Source organism: Microchirus variegatus (assembly GCF_963457635.1).
Source record: "Microchirus variegatus genome assembly, chromosome: 1".
Classification (NCBI taxonomy): domain Eukaryota; kingdom Metazoa; phylum Chordata; class Actinopteri; order Pleuronectiformes; family Soleidae; genus Microchirus; species Microchirus variegatus.
The window spans coordinates 2,790,961-2,806,151 of NC_139802.1; the positions used below are offsets into that span (position 1 = coordinate 2,790,961).

Genomic DNA, 15,191 nt, shown 5'->3' on the forward strand with positions numbered 1-15,191 from the left:
GAACAGAATCAGAAGAGAAATAAGCCCATAAGAGCACTTTGCATAACTGGAATTAAAGAAACAAGTATTTGACCATGTCGTTGGAAGGAGCACCCATGGAGGGAAGTGTGTCACATGGATGTGGGTCATTATGGTTGGAGGTGAGCTTATCCACTTCACAGTTCACAAAAAAACATTATATTCATCTACAATTTATAAAAAAAACAAAAAAACATATCTATAATGACAATGTAAAAAGTGACATCATTTGTCCAAGGAAGTTGTTTTTATTTAAAATGTTAATTCTGACAAGGAATAACTCACCACTGGCATACAGCACATCATCATCATCATCATCAATAACCAGATTGGACACTAGAGGGCGCCCTAACATAACGTCAACAGTTATTATCCGGTTGAAGCCTGGTGTGTTGAGAACGTTTACGTTCGCTGTTCTTTAAACAAAGAAAACACGTTGTCCTTTACGTTTAATGTGGTTTGAAATAGACAAGGACACGTTTATAGACCTAATCGTCTGTGTACATACCGTAAACGGGCGTGACTCCAACACAACAACAACAACAACAACAACGGCTCAGCTTCCGGTGTGGGAATGTAGCTGTCAGAAGACTCCAGCATCTTTGTGACGAGGAACCACCTCTTCAGCAGGTCAGTAGCTTCACCTAACTGTTAACATTAATAACAGTCACTTTTTTTGGAACGTGTCAGCTGTTTAATATTGAATATAGTCAGCTAAGTCTCACAGTTAAGCCTCTGTTACGACTTTTGAATCGCAATTAGCTTGAGTTGCGTTTGTCATCAGTTAGCTCCTCAGCAGCAGTAGCAATAACATTTGTGTTTATTGCCTTAACGTCGCCGTTTTCTCTGTGTGTGTGTGCGTGTGCGTGTGTCTTCTCGTGTCACAAAGCAAGCATTAGCATGAGCGAAGGAGACGTGTTTCATGAGAAGCAACGACTGGAGCTGTGCGCCATCCATGCACTCAACAACGTGCTCCAGGAGCGGGTGTTTACCAAGGAGACAGCCGATGACATCTGCAAGCGGTAGGCTAGCGTGTGGATGCACACATAAAAACTTCCAAAAAGTGGTCAATATCCTTTATAGCCTAGCTTTTATTTAGATGCACGCAAATGCACTGTAAACTGCACATTCTATTCCAAATCAAAACGTGGATATCAAATGTATGATTCCCCCCGAATGTAGCTTTCCTGTGAATCACTGCACTAATATTTAGCTTAGCTTCACTTTTGTATTGCATGGAGTTGACTATGACCATGTAGAACATTTGCTGCCTTTGTCCTTAACTAAAGGCCACCTGTTTGACACACTGCTATTGTTTTGAACAACATGGATGATTCAATAACACAGAATCAGCAGCATGCATGTCATCACTGTTCTGGGTCTGTTGCTGTTCTACTTCTCTCCGACTCCTACTAGTAAATTATTTGCCATGACAGAAATTGAGGTCTACCTGCTGCACTGTTATTATTTTGAACACAACTATATAAGAAATCAAATCAAGCATTGCATGATGCAACTCCCATTTGTCTAACATTCAATGTCAAAGCGTGTTTTTATCCTATATAAATAGGGAATCTAGACATAATGATTTGTCTTAACAATGTTTAACCATTCAAATCAATGAGAAAGGGCTAAATAAATCACATACACACTCCTCGATGTACGAACCACCACATTCTAGAAGATTCCACACGTCAACACAGATTTAAAAACAACATTATGTTCTGTTTTAAAAAGCAGAAGCATGAAAATAAATCAGTATACATATAAATATAACATTACAGCAATATATTTTCACATTATTGTAACATACAGCCTTATCATGTGCTAACGACCAACTATAAATTACCTCATTACACCGTGAATTGTGTCATGTTATAGTTTCTTATCATGTCCTAAGGCTGTATGTAAATATATCGTTATAGTAACGTGAAGTTACTGCTCAAGATCACAGGGAGGCATTTAAAAGCAAATAAAAGATATATTGTCTCATGCCATGATATTGATATACTATCATTATATTGCCCAGGCCTAGATTGAATGAATCACCCTTATTGTGTGTGACAGTGATCTAAATAAATGTGTGTCCTTTTGAACTTACAATGGAGGACATAGAGCAGTTAAGCTTACATTGAGGAGACGAGAGAAAACCATAAAGTGGGTCCTGTTTCCCTGCAGTCCTTTCAACCCACGGACCAATTTAAAACCAAGTGCAAGATGGGTTTCCTGTTTAAAATGCTTCAGTGCTCTGTCACTCCCTCCTCGCAGGCTGGCTCCACAGTGTGTGGTGAACCCTCATCGGTCAGTGTTAGGCACTGGAAACTATGATGTCAACGTCATTATGGCAGCACTACAGAGCAGGGAACTGGCTTCAGTGTGGTGGGACAAACGCAGGTGAGTGAGAAACACTTAAAATTCTCTCGATGCAGAGATTTGTGATGCGATTTCCTGCAAATGCAATAAAAAAAAAGTGAAACAGTCTCTAGTTTCTAGCTCGAAGGTTTGAAGTGCAGTGATACACTTGAAGAGTCCATTACAATGTAACAAAGAATGTGTTTATTTTCAAATTTTACAGGTCAGTTGAGTGTCTTTGCGTGTCCAAGGTCCAAGGCTTTATACTTAATGTCCCATCTCGAGTATCACTCGGGATCGTGTCCCTACCGCTGCGGCGGCGGCACTGGCTCGCAGTTCGCCAAGTAGACGGACAATACTACAACCTGGACTCCAAACTGAAGAGTCCCCTGTGTATTGGCGGAGAAGAAGAGCTACGGTAAGAATGTGCAAATCTGTGTTCTGTGCTCTGGATTCCATCAAAACTTGGCTTTTGTTAATTGTTTGAACTCTGTCTCAGTGAGTGACTCATCTCATGCGAGTGGTCACATGAGGATTACCTCACTGTTTGTGTTAGGATTCTTACGATTCTAGTAATCTGCTCCGAATTTGTGTTTCCTGTTAACGTTTCCTCTTCTCCTCTCGTCCCAGCTCATTTCTCAGCGAACAGCTTTCTCAGGACGTGGCAGAAATGCTCCTGGTTGTCCAGCGGGAGGTGGAGGAGGACGGTTCGTGGTTGAACTCGGACACCCCCAAAAAATAAAGCCTCAGGACAGGACATGCCTTTTTTTTTTTTTTTTTTTTTTACTTAAGCATGGGGGAAAAAATCCTCTGGGAGAATGACAGACTTTTGTTTTTCTTAAAGAAACACCCCATTGCAAACACCTCTTCAGGGAATGCACTGAAATATATTTAATATCTACAGACATACTCACAGAGGGAGTTCCAAAGAAAAGCAGAGGCAGGCTTTTTACTTTGAAAATGAAGAACTGTTGTGATTGTTAGTTGTAAAAACAATTGCTCTGATTTGAAGCCTGTTCTTGCACTGTCCCGCTCTTGGTACATTTGGTTTGACAAGGTGCATCGAACAATTTTTGCAAGTATGAAGTTTGATGATACTTGAGACAATGCTGTATGTCTGAATTTTAACAGTACTTGTTGTAGATAGCATCTGTGCATGCAAATGTGCATTCATAGCAAAGGTAACTGGACATTTTTTTATGACTAAAACACCAAGAAGAAAAAAAACATCGTATTGAATCTGCTTCATATAAACTGTAGATGATGTCACTGGACTGTTATGACCCAGTCACCAAATAATCTGTATTTACAAGACTGTAAAGTTGAAATGTCTCCGTGAATCGAGCAGCACCTGCGTGTAAAACTTTCTATGCACTTACAGAGTTAAATTTGTTAGCACTGCTCGTCTTTGTGCGTCTTAGTGCAGGCAGGTTCTGTGAAGGTTTGACATCGAAGGACGAAACCAGTGTCTTTGCATGTTTTTTTTCCCAGTCATTCATATTATTTTTTTTAGACATCGTCGTTCACAACATCATGCACAGATGTTTGAAACGTGTTTCTCTGATTCTGCAGCCAGCATTTGTTGTTTCCCTGTATTCATCACAGTGGACACAGTTCATTTGTAGTATGCTAGTGTAGTTTAGTCCACACAGTAATAATAATAAAGCTTTTGGCCACATTAATAGTGGAAATAGTGTTCATTGTGATGGGTTAACTCGTGCTACTGTGGTTCAGCTGTGTTCAGGAAACAACGCTGGAATGTAAAGTCCATTATTCTTTATTAGTCGTATAAGTTGTGGAGTTAAAACATGCAGAAACACTGGTGCTTCAACTTAATGTTTGTATCTTTGTCTTTTTTGATCTATGCATATCCCAAAAAAAAGCAGGAGCGTTGTCTCCAGCACACACACTAACCACATCAGTAAACCTCAAACTCAAAGGTTCGTCATGTTCAAATGTATTTATAGTAAAGTTGAATCTCCTGTTTTATGAATCTCGTATTGTGTGTGTGTGTGTGTGTGTGTGTGTTTCTTGTAGACATGATGAAGACCAGTGTCACGTTAATGAAGTTATTTTTATTTATATTAGACTCTCGAGTGTAAAAGGATGCCATTCAAAAGGAGCATTGATAACCATACAAACTCAATTCAAGGGTTAACAAGGTCAGTTGGCAAAGAAGGGGGGGATTCAATGAAATCTCCAACGTACCATACCATAATATATACACAGAAAATCTTGGAGAGATCTCAGAAGCCCAATGCTATACATTGTTATTATTGCTAGTTACGGTAGGGCTACTGCAGCACCAGTAGCAAGTATCATATTGCTATGTACCTTCTGTCTTTGCATGGGATTTGTAGTGGTAGATTGTGGGATCCGTTCAATCATAACAACAGGGTCATGATAGCCCTCCAGTATTTTTTTTCTTTCTTTTAGAGCAAAGGTTCATGATTATTCTGATATTATAGACAGTGAGATATACAGAATAGAATACCATAAGGTAATACAAGGAAAATACAGAATTGCCACCTATAAAAAGTAATAATAATAATAATAATAATAATAATAATTAAAAAAAGTAGAACCGAGTGAAAGAACTGCATAACCACAGAAAAAAAAAAAAGTGTGATGTTGCTACGTGCCAGTGTTTTTCTACAACAATATTTATATAAAAACTTGAAAATAAACCGGTGGTACTGATACATTTAAGAATATAAAACTACAACGTATTAACGTCAATACCATTCTGACTCGCCGCACCACTGTTCACAGTTGACACAGAGTTTGGACAGACGAGGGGAATAAAGAATTCAGACCAAGGGGGACACAGCCATCATCTCTACCAGCTTCACCACTGTCAGTCAGATCGACAGCTCACTCGGACCCGTTTTTCTTTTAAGTGCTTTTTTAACAATAATAGTAGAATAATATTAAGTGGTACTGACACTTTGAATTCACACCTAGCATTCGTTTTATTTAGATTAGTTTCTTTTTCATTTCAGTAAAGTGTCCATTCATATGAAAACTAAACTTCTTCTTCTTTTTTTTTTTCTCTCTATACATTTCCTAACAAAAAATAATAATCAACGTGAATACAGGTTCCTGGAATGGGCGGGGTTGGGGTGTGATTGACTTCCCCCGTAACCAGTCAGCATGCTGGGAGAGTACTGTGTGTCCACAAAACATGACAGCAGATAGTCCAAAAACGTGGAGTGACACAAATAACACAAAAGGAGAGAAGAGAAGAAGAACGTTATTCATACAAGTTACAAAGATACTTTAAAGACAGCAGATGTTTTTCTCACTATCTGACCAAAGAGGCACTTTTCACGTTCCCCCCCCCCCCATGGTATTCAACTACATCTTATGGCTTTTCCCTCAGCACATTTTTAAGTGCGCTCAGATTTCATGGGTGAAGGATAACATGTGTCATATAAAGGGAGAAGAGATTGGAACTCCAGGCCTCCATAAAAATGTGAAAGACCATGAGATGCAGCTGAAAAAAAAGACGGACACTTTGCTCGCAAGTGAACCGTTTCTCCTTTTACCATGGTAGAAAAATGATTACCACTGTGATTGCATTACTGTTTTATTCATAAAAAACAGTCAAATGGCCAGATAGTGATGACAAAACAGCAAGTTAGTTACAGTTCAAAGGTCCAGTGTGTAACATTTAGGAATGTAATACATGTAAGTATTAAAGGGGTGATATTATACCCTATTTCTCCAAGTTAAACTAGTTCCCTGGTGTCCTAATGAACATGTCTGTGACATGTGCTTTGGTCAAAATACCATAAGGATGAAGCACCACAGCAGTTCAATCACCCTGACAAAACAGCCCTGTTCACAACGGTCTGTTTAGTAGTATCTCTTTAGGTCCACCTTAAAAGTCCACCTTAAAAAAAAGTGAAATGAAAATGAAACTTAAAGGTGCATTATGTAATAAATCTAACGCAACTGGCCATAAAATCCTCCTAATATGTCACAGAGACTCAGGAATAATGTTCATATAACAAACTGAACTCACCAACAACAACAGTACAGACAAAATATTTGCATTAAAAAAAATATTTTGCAGACTGCAAATCATGTTTATGTTTTGAAATCATGTTTTGGCATGTGGCGCCACCTACCGCCGTCTACTAATCATTGCAGTCGGTAGAGTCTCAGCTGCCGAGCAAACCACGGGTTGCCAGTTAGGTCAGAAAACGAAAGCTAAAAGACCTCTGTATTTTGAATTTGAATGTAGTAACCATTCTTACATATGGCACCTTTAAGGGATAGGAAATGACATCGGCCACAGAGGCTACTGGGAGCTAACAGCAGTTAGCATTTGGAAAAGTGATCATTTTCAGGCTCGAGCAGGCACATTGCCGTCATATATAGCATGTATCCACTGGACAGATAAATCCTCTGAGGCTGAAAGTTTGTGTAGAACTCTGCGCCGCACTGTGGAGCCAATAATATAATTTTTCGCGGACTTCCAGTTTTTCGGATACCGTTGCCCTCGCCAGCGCTCTCGCGTGTTTTACGGACAAAGCGGAGCTCCGCAAAACAACAATTCCAGGAATTTAGCGCATTGTGACGTCCCAGTGAGCGCGGAAGTCAACATGGCGTGTTTTATCTCCTGTACTTAGACTGAGGAGGACCACAAAAACAAAATGAGTGAGTCATGTTTTTTCACACTTTGCCGACTGATAGGACCTCCAAAGTCCCAAGTATAAGGATTTAAATGATTAAAAAGTTGTAATATAACATAATATGGGACCTTTAAAGTGTATAATTTAGTCTCTGCAGAGAATAAGCCTGTCTTTATGAGGCTGCTATCTTGTCTATATCCAAATGGATTTACCTGGGACTTTTTAAAACAAGAGAAGCTGCTGCTAAATAAAAAAAAGTCCTTTCCATTACCAGTGGTTGGTATGAACCGTGATGTCATAAATGCAGCAGAAACAGGATGAGTCTAAAGCAACAACAACAACAACACAGTGGAGCTCAGTGATCCTGTTACCATGGTTACTGTTTTGCATGTTTTACTTCACTCTCTCTTTTTTTCAATTGATCCAGTTGATGAAGTCAATATAGTGATGTTGTTAAAAGTAAAGTTAGCCTCAAACACTGATCTGAGCCAAAACCTGCATGGATCACAGTCCTTTGACTTAGAGCGAAGGCCGATAAAACACATTTGCAAAGGTCAAATGCGAGTTTTTTGAATAATGTAAACATATGTTTTGCACTTCAAAGCTAAAGCTCACTATCCAAACACAGAATGATTACATTAGCCCATGGCCAAGAGGAATGTTTGTCATGTTTTTGTGTAAACATCACAAATTGTCCTGCCTTTCTGGTACACAAAAGCTGTCATAGTTCTCTGATGCGTTTGGGGAAAAGGACGAGCGAGCGAATCCGCAGTTACACACTGAACCTTTAAGTTGAACGACAGATCACACTTCTGTCATCTTCGCATGCACATTTTTGAAGCAGTGTTGGAAAAATGAACAAAAAAGGCCGGCCCACAGAGTCCTGCGAGGTTCACCCCCTCGCCGCCACGATCGTCCGTTTGCTACTGGTGATCGAAAAAAAAGCGAGCGTGTGCACTAACAGCAGTGATATGATGGTGCCAGAGGTACAGAGGAACTCACAGAGGGGGGTGGGGACTGCCTGTCAGTCAAGGGAAGGCTCTCATAGCCAGGGTTGCCATTGGAGGAAACGTTTGGAGTCCTGCATAGAGATAGAGAGAGACCGTGACAGAAGAGACAGGGGACAGGAGGAATGGAGGACGAAGAAAAAGAGGGAAGAGGGATGAGACACGGTGAAAAGGACAGAGGGGACGGGGACGGGGACGGGGACGGGGACGGGATACGGGGGGGCCGCAGGGTGATGGAAGCCAAGGATAGGCGATAGGAAAGAAGGAGAAAGTGGTTAGAAATATAGTGCTGGAAAAACACACGATAACTGCTAGGTATTAGCGCCAGCAGGCCAACAGTCCACTCCTGACTGATGATGATGAAGATGAACTGCCGGATTTATACAATAATCTGCAATTACATGCATTTACGGCTGGGTGTGACCCACCAGTCCCCAGCTCTTTCGGGCTATAACGTTGTTTTTCCTAATGCAGTGTTTCCCAACCCTGGTCCTCAGGGAACACTGCACTGCCATGTTTTACATGTTGCCCTGATGGTACTGAAAAACCTGATTCAAATAAATGGTCAGCTCATCATCGAGCTCTGCAGAAGCCTGATAACGATAACTTCAAATAATTCAATGTTTCAAATAATTTAATGTTTCAACTTTTGTTAAAAAAAAAAAAAAACTTTTGTCAAATTTCTTTTCAAAAATTTAATGTTTCAACTTTTGTTTAAAAAAAATTTTGATTAAATGTTTCAATTTTTTTGTAATTTTTTAAAAAAGATTTCAACTTTTGTAAAAAAAAAAATCAAAAAATTTAATATTTCAACTTTTGTTCAAAATGTTTTTTTTTTGTTTTTTTAAATGGAATGTTTCAACTTTTGTTAAAAAAAAAACAACTTTTGTCAATCTTTTTTCAAAAAACTTTTGTTAACATTTTTTTTTTTTTTATTTAATGTTTCAATTTTGTTTAAAAAAAATGTAATTTAAAAAAAAAAAATTATATTTCAACTTTTGTATAAAAAAAAAAAGAAAATTAACATTTTTTGTTCAAATTTTTTTTTGTTTTTTTAAATGGAATGTTTCAACTTTTGTTAAAAAAAACCAACTTTTGTCAATCTTTTTTCAAAAAACTTTTGTTAACATTTTTTTTTTTTATTTAATGTTTCAATTTTGTTTAAAAAAACAAAAAAATGTAATTTAAAAAAAAAAAATTATATTTCAACTTTTGTAAAAAAAACAAAAAAAAAACATTTTTTGTTCAAAATTTTTTTTTTTTTTTTAAATGGAATGTTTCAACTTTTGTTAAAAAAAATGTTTTTATTATTATTTAATGTTCCAACTTTTTTCAATTTTTTTTCAAAAATGTAATGTTTCATCTGAATCAGGTGTGTTGGAGCAGGGCAACATCTAAAACATGGCAGGGCAGTGATCCCTGAGGACCAGGGTTGGGAAACACTGTCCTAATGAATCTGTTTATCTGCACGATAAACCCCAGAAAAGCTTTTAGAGCAAATCCTGAGCACAATCAATTTAAGAGGAGTGGACTGTGCTGTTATTGTTGTTCAGCTGGAGTTTCTCAGAATCAGTCACTCTCACTCTATTTTAGTGTTAATATTGGATATGGGACAGTCAGGCGTTAGTTATATCGTCCATGATTAGGCAGCACTAACTAAGCTCATCAAGTTTTACAAGAGAGAGAAAGGGGGTAAAACATAAGTAGATGAGAAAACTGAAAGTTAGTAAGCGAGAGAACCAAAGAAAAAAACAGAAGCAAAGACGGGTTTGGAGAAAAGAAAAGCAGCAGGACAGATCCAGAGAGATAATCTGACGGATTTGGACACCACACCACAGTGAGGAGACAGATGAGAGTGATGCTGGAGGGGACGGGGACGGGGACGGGGACGGAGGGAAGGGGGCGGGTGGGGTTACCTATAGTCAACCCGAGTCTCACACCACGGGGGGAGTTTTTACTGCCTCGTCAATGACCAGCAGTAGTTTACTGCTGTTTAGGAGACACGACGCCATTAGAGACGAGATTCTGTGAGATGAACCGAGCGGGGAACTACACGTCGTCTGTCCGGAAACACTCGACAGACGAAATAGACAGACACACAGACAGACAGACAGACCTCTGCAGCTGTGTCTGTTTCTCCGCCTACACTGTAAGACCACGTTGACCTGTCTGTGTGTCTGTCTGCAATGCATGTGTTAAACCTGTCAGCTCTGTGGATTTGGACTAATCCTACGTGGATTATAAATGTATACAGTAGATAAAATACATAAATCCTATATAGACAATAGTATGTGAATCTAGCTCAGTGTTTCCCAACCCTGGTCCTCAGGTAACACAGACAGCCATGCCGTGTTTTAGATGTTGCCCAGCTCCAAAAAACACCTGATTCAGATGAAACATAATTTTTTTTTTTTTCAAACGTTAAAACATTCCATTTTTGAATATATATATATATATGTTTTTTTTTTTTTTTTTTTAAGACAAAAGTTGAAAAACATTATTATTATTATTGTTATTATTTTAACAAAAGTTGAAACATTACATTTTTTTAAAATAAATATTATTATTATTTTAAATACAAAAGTGAAACATTGTTTTGTTTTTTTTACAAAAGTTGAAACATAAAATTTTTGATTTAAATTTTTTTTTTTTTACAAAAGTTGAAACATTTTTTTACATTTAAATTTTTTTAATAAAAAAATATTTTTAATAAGACAAAAGTTGAAACATTATTTTTATTTTTTTTACTGAAGTTGAAAAAATATTATTTTTTACCAAAGTTGAAACATTACATTTTTGAAAAAAACATTATTATTGTTGTTTTTTTTGATAAGAAAAAAGTTGAAACATTATTTTACATTTACATTTTTTTAAGAAAAAACATATTTTTAATAAGACAAAAGTTGAAACATTATTTTTATTTTTTTATTTTTTTTACTGAAGTTGAAAAAATATAATTTTTTATCATAGTTGAAACATTACATTTTTGAAAAAAACATTATTATTGTTGTTTTTTTTGATGAGAAAAAAGTTGAAACATTATTTTTTTTTTTCGAAAAGTTGAAATATAAATTTAAAAAAATAATAATAAATTGACAAAATTTGAAATTTGATTTATTTGAATCAGGTGTGATTGGAGCAGGGCAACATCTAAAACATGGAAGGGCAGTGTTTACCTGAGGATCAGAGTTGGGAAACACTGATGTAGCTGACTACACTGCACTGAGATGAGTGTGTATTATGTACAACATCAGTACAACATTAACTATGGTTTGAGAGGATTTCATGAAGTTTTTCTTAAAGACAATCTTTATGTGTTGTTTGTGTGTTTGTGTGTTGAACTTTTTTTTTCACCAGTTTAAAAGATGCTCATGGATACAGATCTATAGACAAAAACACTGTATATTCTAAGGACAACTTCCTCCTCCTTCTGCAACCTGTGGCATGTTCTGTCTGTCCGTCTGTCTGTCTGTCTGTCTATGTGTCTGTGGGGTCTTTGTTACTCACGGGAGGGGCGGCGCGCTAGAAAAGGGGGGTGTCCACCCGGCCCCCGGGTAATTATAGAAGGGGGCCATGGCCCCTCGCTGAGACCCCGTGGCCGTCTGTCTACGTGCCTGATGGGAGGTGAAGGGGTCCTCACTCTCGCTGTCCGAGTCTTCGTACTCCTCTGACTCACTGTCCATGAAAGAGACAGAAAAGTGGCTCATGTCAGAGCTGAGGAATGACAGGTACAACTGTGTCTGTTTACCAAGCTACATTCATTATTAGAAACTATATTCTTTTTAAAAATCAAATACTTACTAACAAAACCACTCTCTTTGTGGCCGGCTGTCATGTTTAATCAGACACTACTAATATTCAAAGAAATCTAATCTCACTGTAAACTGATGTGTTTTGAAGTGGCTCTAAGTGGACTAAGCAAATCTCTCATTTCTATAATGTAATCGTGAAACACTGATGACACTGATATTTTCCAAGGATAACGTTGAACAAACACCTGTTTCCTGCTGTGTGACGGAACAGAACAGAACACATTCATGAATACAAGAAGTCCTTCTGCACACCCGAGGACAACATGCATATATCGTGTCTGAAGAATTTCAAATTCACTTCACTTTTTGCAGTGACTCCTGGTATTTCATTTCAGTTTATGAGAAATGTCCTCACTCACTCATCTTCTATCACTTTTATCGTCCACATGAGGGTCTTGGAAAGGCGTGGTACATCCTGAACATGTCGCTAGTCCATCACAAGGCCACGTATAGAGACAAACAACCATCCATTCTCATACCTACGGTCAATTTAGAGTGTCCAGTTTGCCTAATGTCCAAAATCTGCCTGTTTTGGGACTGTGGGAGGAAACTTGTTTTTATTTCTGAAGGACGGTTATTTAAAAAAAACAAAAAAAACATGACATTTCAATAGCCGCATTTCTCCCTGTGCACAAACACATTGACAGTCACCTGGGGAAGCTCCTCCAGGCACCAGGCAGAGAGCAGAGGATGGCAGTGAAGGCCAGAGCCGAGAGGAACGAGTACAGGGAGAGGTAGAGCAATCCCTCCATGCCGTCATAGCACAGGCCTTTCAGTGAGTCAATGTAGTCCTGAGAGTTTAAAAACAAAAAAAACAATATAATATAATATAAATAAGTGCAATATTTTCTCTGTAGCAGGTTGTTTCAACTATGTCTGAATGAATTCATTGGCTGCCTAAATATCTGCATTAAAGGGATAGTTTGGAATTTTGTGCATAAGACCTATTTTCCAACTCAGCCGGTGTGATGGAGACGTCTGGAGATGTTTTCAAGAAATTTCATTCAGTTCTTCTAGTTGCCGAGTACTCACACCGACTCCACAGTGCACCCGAGGCAAATCAATTGTAACGGCAGACTATCGATGTACATATCTGTGTTGATAGAAATAAAATCAACCTTGCAATTTGAAGGATTTATGTCTCAGCAGCAGCAGCGCGTCATACTTCCTGTTAGGCCAGGGGTCTGCAACCTTTAGGATGAAAAGAGCCATTTTTGTCGCCTCTCTAACCAATTACAATCCATTTGGAGCCGCAAAACAATCCTCAAAATGAAGATAACACGAATAAAGGTTTTTATGCAGATATAATGCATAAAAGAGCAATAGTTCTTTTCATTTATGAACTTTAAGAACTACAAAATGTTCAGTTTATACCCAACCTCTTATAAAGTGGAGCAAAAATAAAACACATATTGACGTAGACCTGGTTCTTCCATTGTTTCATTGTTTGTGACAAATTATTGAAATTAAAATGAACCCACTTTGAAATAAATTAAGCAAACATTTGGATTGTGTGTCGTTCATACTTGAGAAAAAGGCATGTGGATCCAAAGATGGACAGGACACATCCAAATGTGTACTTAATATTGCATTTTACGTCGACGTTGGATGTGATGCACAACATTTTAAAACACTTTTATTTGTCGCCTTGTTCTCTAAAGCTACATGGAGCCACTGCAGAGTGGCTGAAGAGCCACATGTGGCTCTAGAGCCGCAGGTTGCAGACCCCTGTGTTAGGCTATGGCAGCGGCGGACTGATTCCTGCTGCTGAGAAAGTAGTCCCTCAAAAATTTGTGCAATGCGAGGTTAGTTTTCTTTCAAATATTATTCTATCAACACAGATATGTACATCGATAGTCTGCCGATACAATCGATTTGCCTCGGGTGCACTGTGGAGTCGGTGTGAGTGTTTCTAATGCCATGCTAACTTGTACCATTGACTTGCGCTAGCCATAGCACCAGCGGACTCGGCAAAATAGAAGAACTGATTGAAATTTCTTTGAAAACGTCTCCAGACGTCTCCATCACACCGGCTGAGTTGGAAAATAGGTCTTATGTCCAAAATTCTATCAAACTATCCCTTTACCAAGAAGCGGTGAGTGTATATGCTCATATTTCTACTTTTTCATGTTGTGAAATCAAATCTGAAATAGTTTTGGAATGAAACAATCAAGTGTCAGATTATCGAATGTTTCTGATGTTGTATGGCAGGTTTTTCTCACTCCTGTTTCAGGGGAATCCACTGTCCTGCATGTTTCTCTGCTCAAACACACCTGATTGAAATCAGCTCTGCTGAAGCCTGATAATGAGCCGTTTATTTGAATCAGGTGTGTTGGAGCAGGGAAACACCTACAACGTGCAGGACCAGGAGTGAGAAACCCTGTTGTATGGAGTCAGTGGTCTTAAACATTGTGGATTTTATTACCTTATTCAGACCGCGGCAGTTCAACAGAGCCACCAGCTGATGGAAGTTTCCCTCTGTGGAGTTGAGCATCTGTTGAACCTCCCTGAGTGATTTCTGTGCAGAGAAAAACTAACGTTTAGTCAAAAACGTGGTAAAAAATGTGTGGCAAAATTCTATAATTCTTATGAATAAGTTGTCGTATACCTCAGCTTTGGGGAACTGCGGCAGAGCATTTCTGTCCAGACTGGAGAGGTGTGAGTGAATGTTTGACAGCGCCCTCTGCGACTGGGTCAGCACCTGAAGCCACCGTGTCAGTGAGGTTATGAGGTTCGTCTGTTTGAATGCTTCATATAAACATCAACGTTTGCCTCCATAAAGCAAGGCCCTCGCCTAAAGTATACAAATAGTCTGTCTCTAAGGCTAGAAAAACACACAAAGACGTAAATGTGAAGCTATTGTACAAACATACTTATAGGTAGTAAATTCAATTTCCAACAATAAAAGAATAAAATAAGGGCGCAGCTGTTTATCTGGGGAGCAAATCATTTAAAGACAGCAACAGATTAACTAACAAACTAAAATATGTGACTTTAACCACGAAAAAGCAAAGGAAGAAAATTATTTCTTTGCATTTTTTATTATTTTATTTTATTTACTTATGATAACAATAACGACATTCAAAAAAAAAAAATAAAAAAAAAATATATATATATTTTTTTTATTTTTTTTTAATTAGACCCTACAGTATTTCAGATACAGGCCTCTACCAAACGGTTGAGACGTCATGTTCATAATAAACCTGGTTTGCATAATTCATTAAGTACAACATTAAGTGTTAGTGAGTTCTACTTGATGCATTTTCCACTGAGATATATTGACTTAAAGTGTGGTCGACCAAATGGTTGAGTAGCACCTTAAAGGGTTAAACCACTTAGGGTGAAAGTGGATACGGTGACAC

General features: G+C 38.1%; 2 protein-coding genes across 3 annotated transcripts in view; one reads left to right on the forward strand and one right to left on the reverse strand.

The window, feature by feature from the left end:
* Positions 1 to 493: 493 nt before the first annotated feature.
* josd2 (Josephin domain containing 2) lies at positions 494 to 4,262 on the forward strand. Its single transcript, XM_083891912.1, has 5 exons — positions 494 to 648; positions 908 to 1,040; positions 2,287 to 2,412; positions 2,594 to 2,788; positions 3,001 to 4,262. Exons 2-5 carry the CDS (start codon positions 919 to 921, stop codon positions 3,110 to 3,112), a joined length of 555 nt encoding a protein of 184 aa, XP_083748038.1. The 5' UTR covers positions 494 to 648; positions 908 to 918; the 3' UTR covers positions 3,113 to 4,262.
* Positions 4,263 to 4,475: 213 nt separating this feature from the next.
* Positions 4,476 to 15,191, reverse strand: part of ttyh1 (tweety family member 1) — a 31,948-nt gene continuing 21,232 nt past the window's right edge. The window contains exons 10-15 of one of the 2 annotated variants that reach the window (XM_083889512.1): positions 14,438 to 14,530; positions 14,255 to 14,347; positions 12,481 to 12,620; positions 11,632 to 11,692; positions 8,013 to 8,091; positions 4,476 to 5,537 (exon numbers count right to left, since the gene is read on the reverse strand). In XM_083889512.1, coding sequence (XP_083745638.1) covers positions 8,053 to 8,091; positions 11,632 to 11,692; positions 12,481 to 12,620; positions 14,255 to 14,347; positions 14,438 to 14,530 — 426 coding nt within the window. In that variant the 3' untranslated portion in view covers positions 4,476 to 5,537; positions 8,013 to 8,052. Of the gene's footprint in view, positions 5,538 to 8,012; positions 8,092 to 11,524; positions 11,693 to 12,480; positions 12,621 to 14,254; positions 14,348 to 14,437; positions 14,531 to 15,191 lie in introns of both variants that reach the window. The other variant, XM_083889513.1, reaches the window with a different exon arrangement.

Excerpts from the sequence above, each read along its gene's own strand:
- josd2 (XM_083891912.1), top strand. The coding sequence starts at position 919 with ATGAGCGAAGGAGACGTGTTTCATGAGAAGCAACGACTGGAGCTGTGC. Across the intron at positions 1,041-2,286 it reads GCCGATGACATCTGCAAGCG|GCTGGCTCCACAGTGTGTGG; the intron begins GTAGGCTAGCGT and ends CCCTCCTCGCAG. Across the intron at positions 2,789-3,000 it reads GGCGGAGAAGAAGAGCTACG|CTCATTTCTCAGCGAACAGC; the intron begins GTAAGAATGTGC and ends CTCTCGTCCCAG.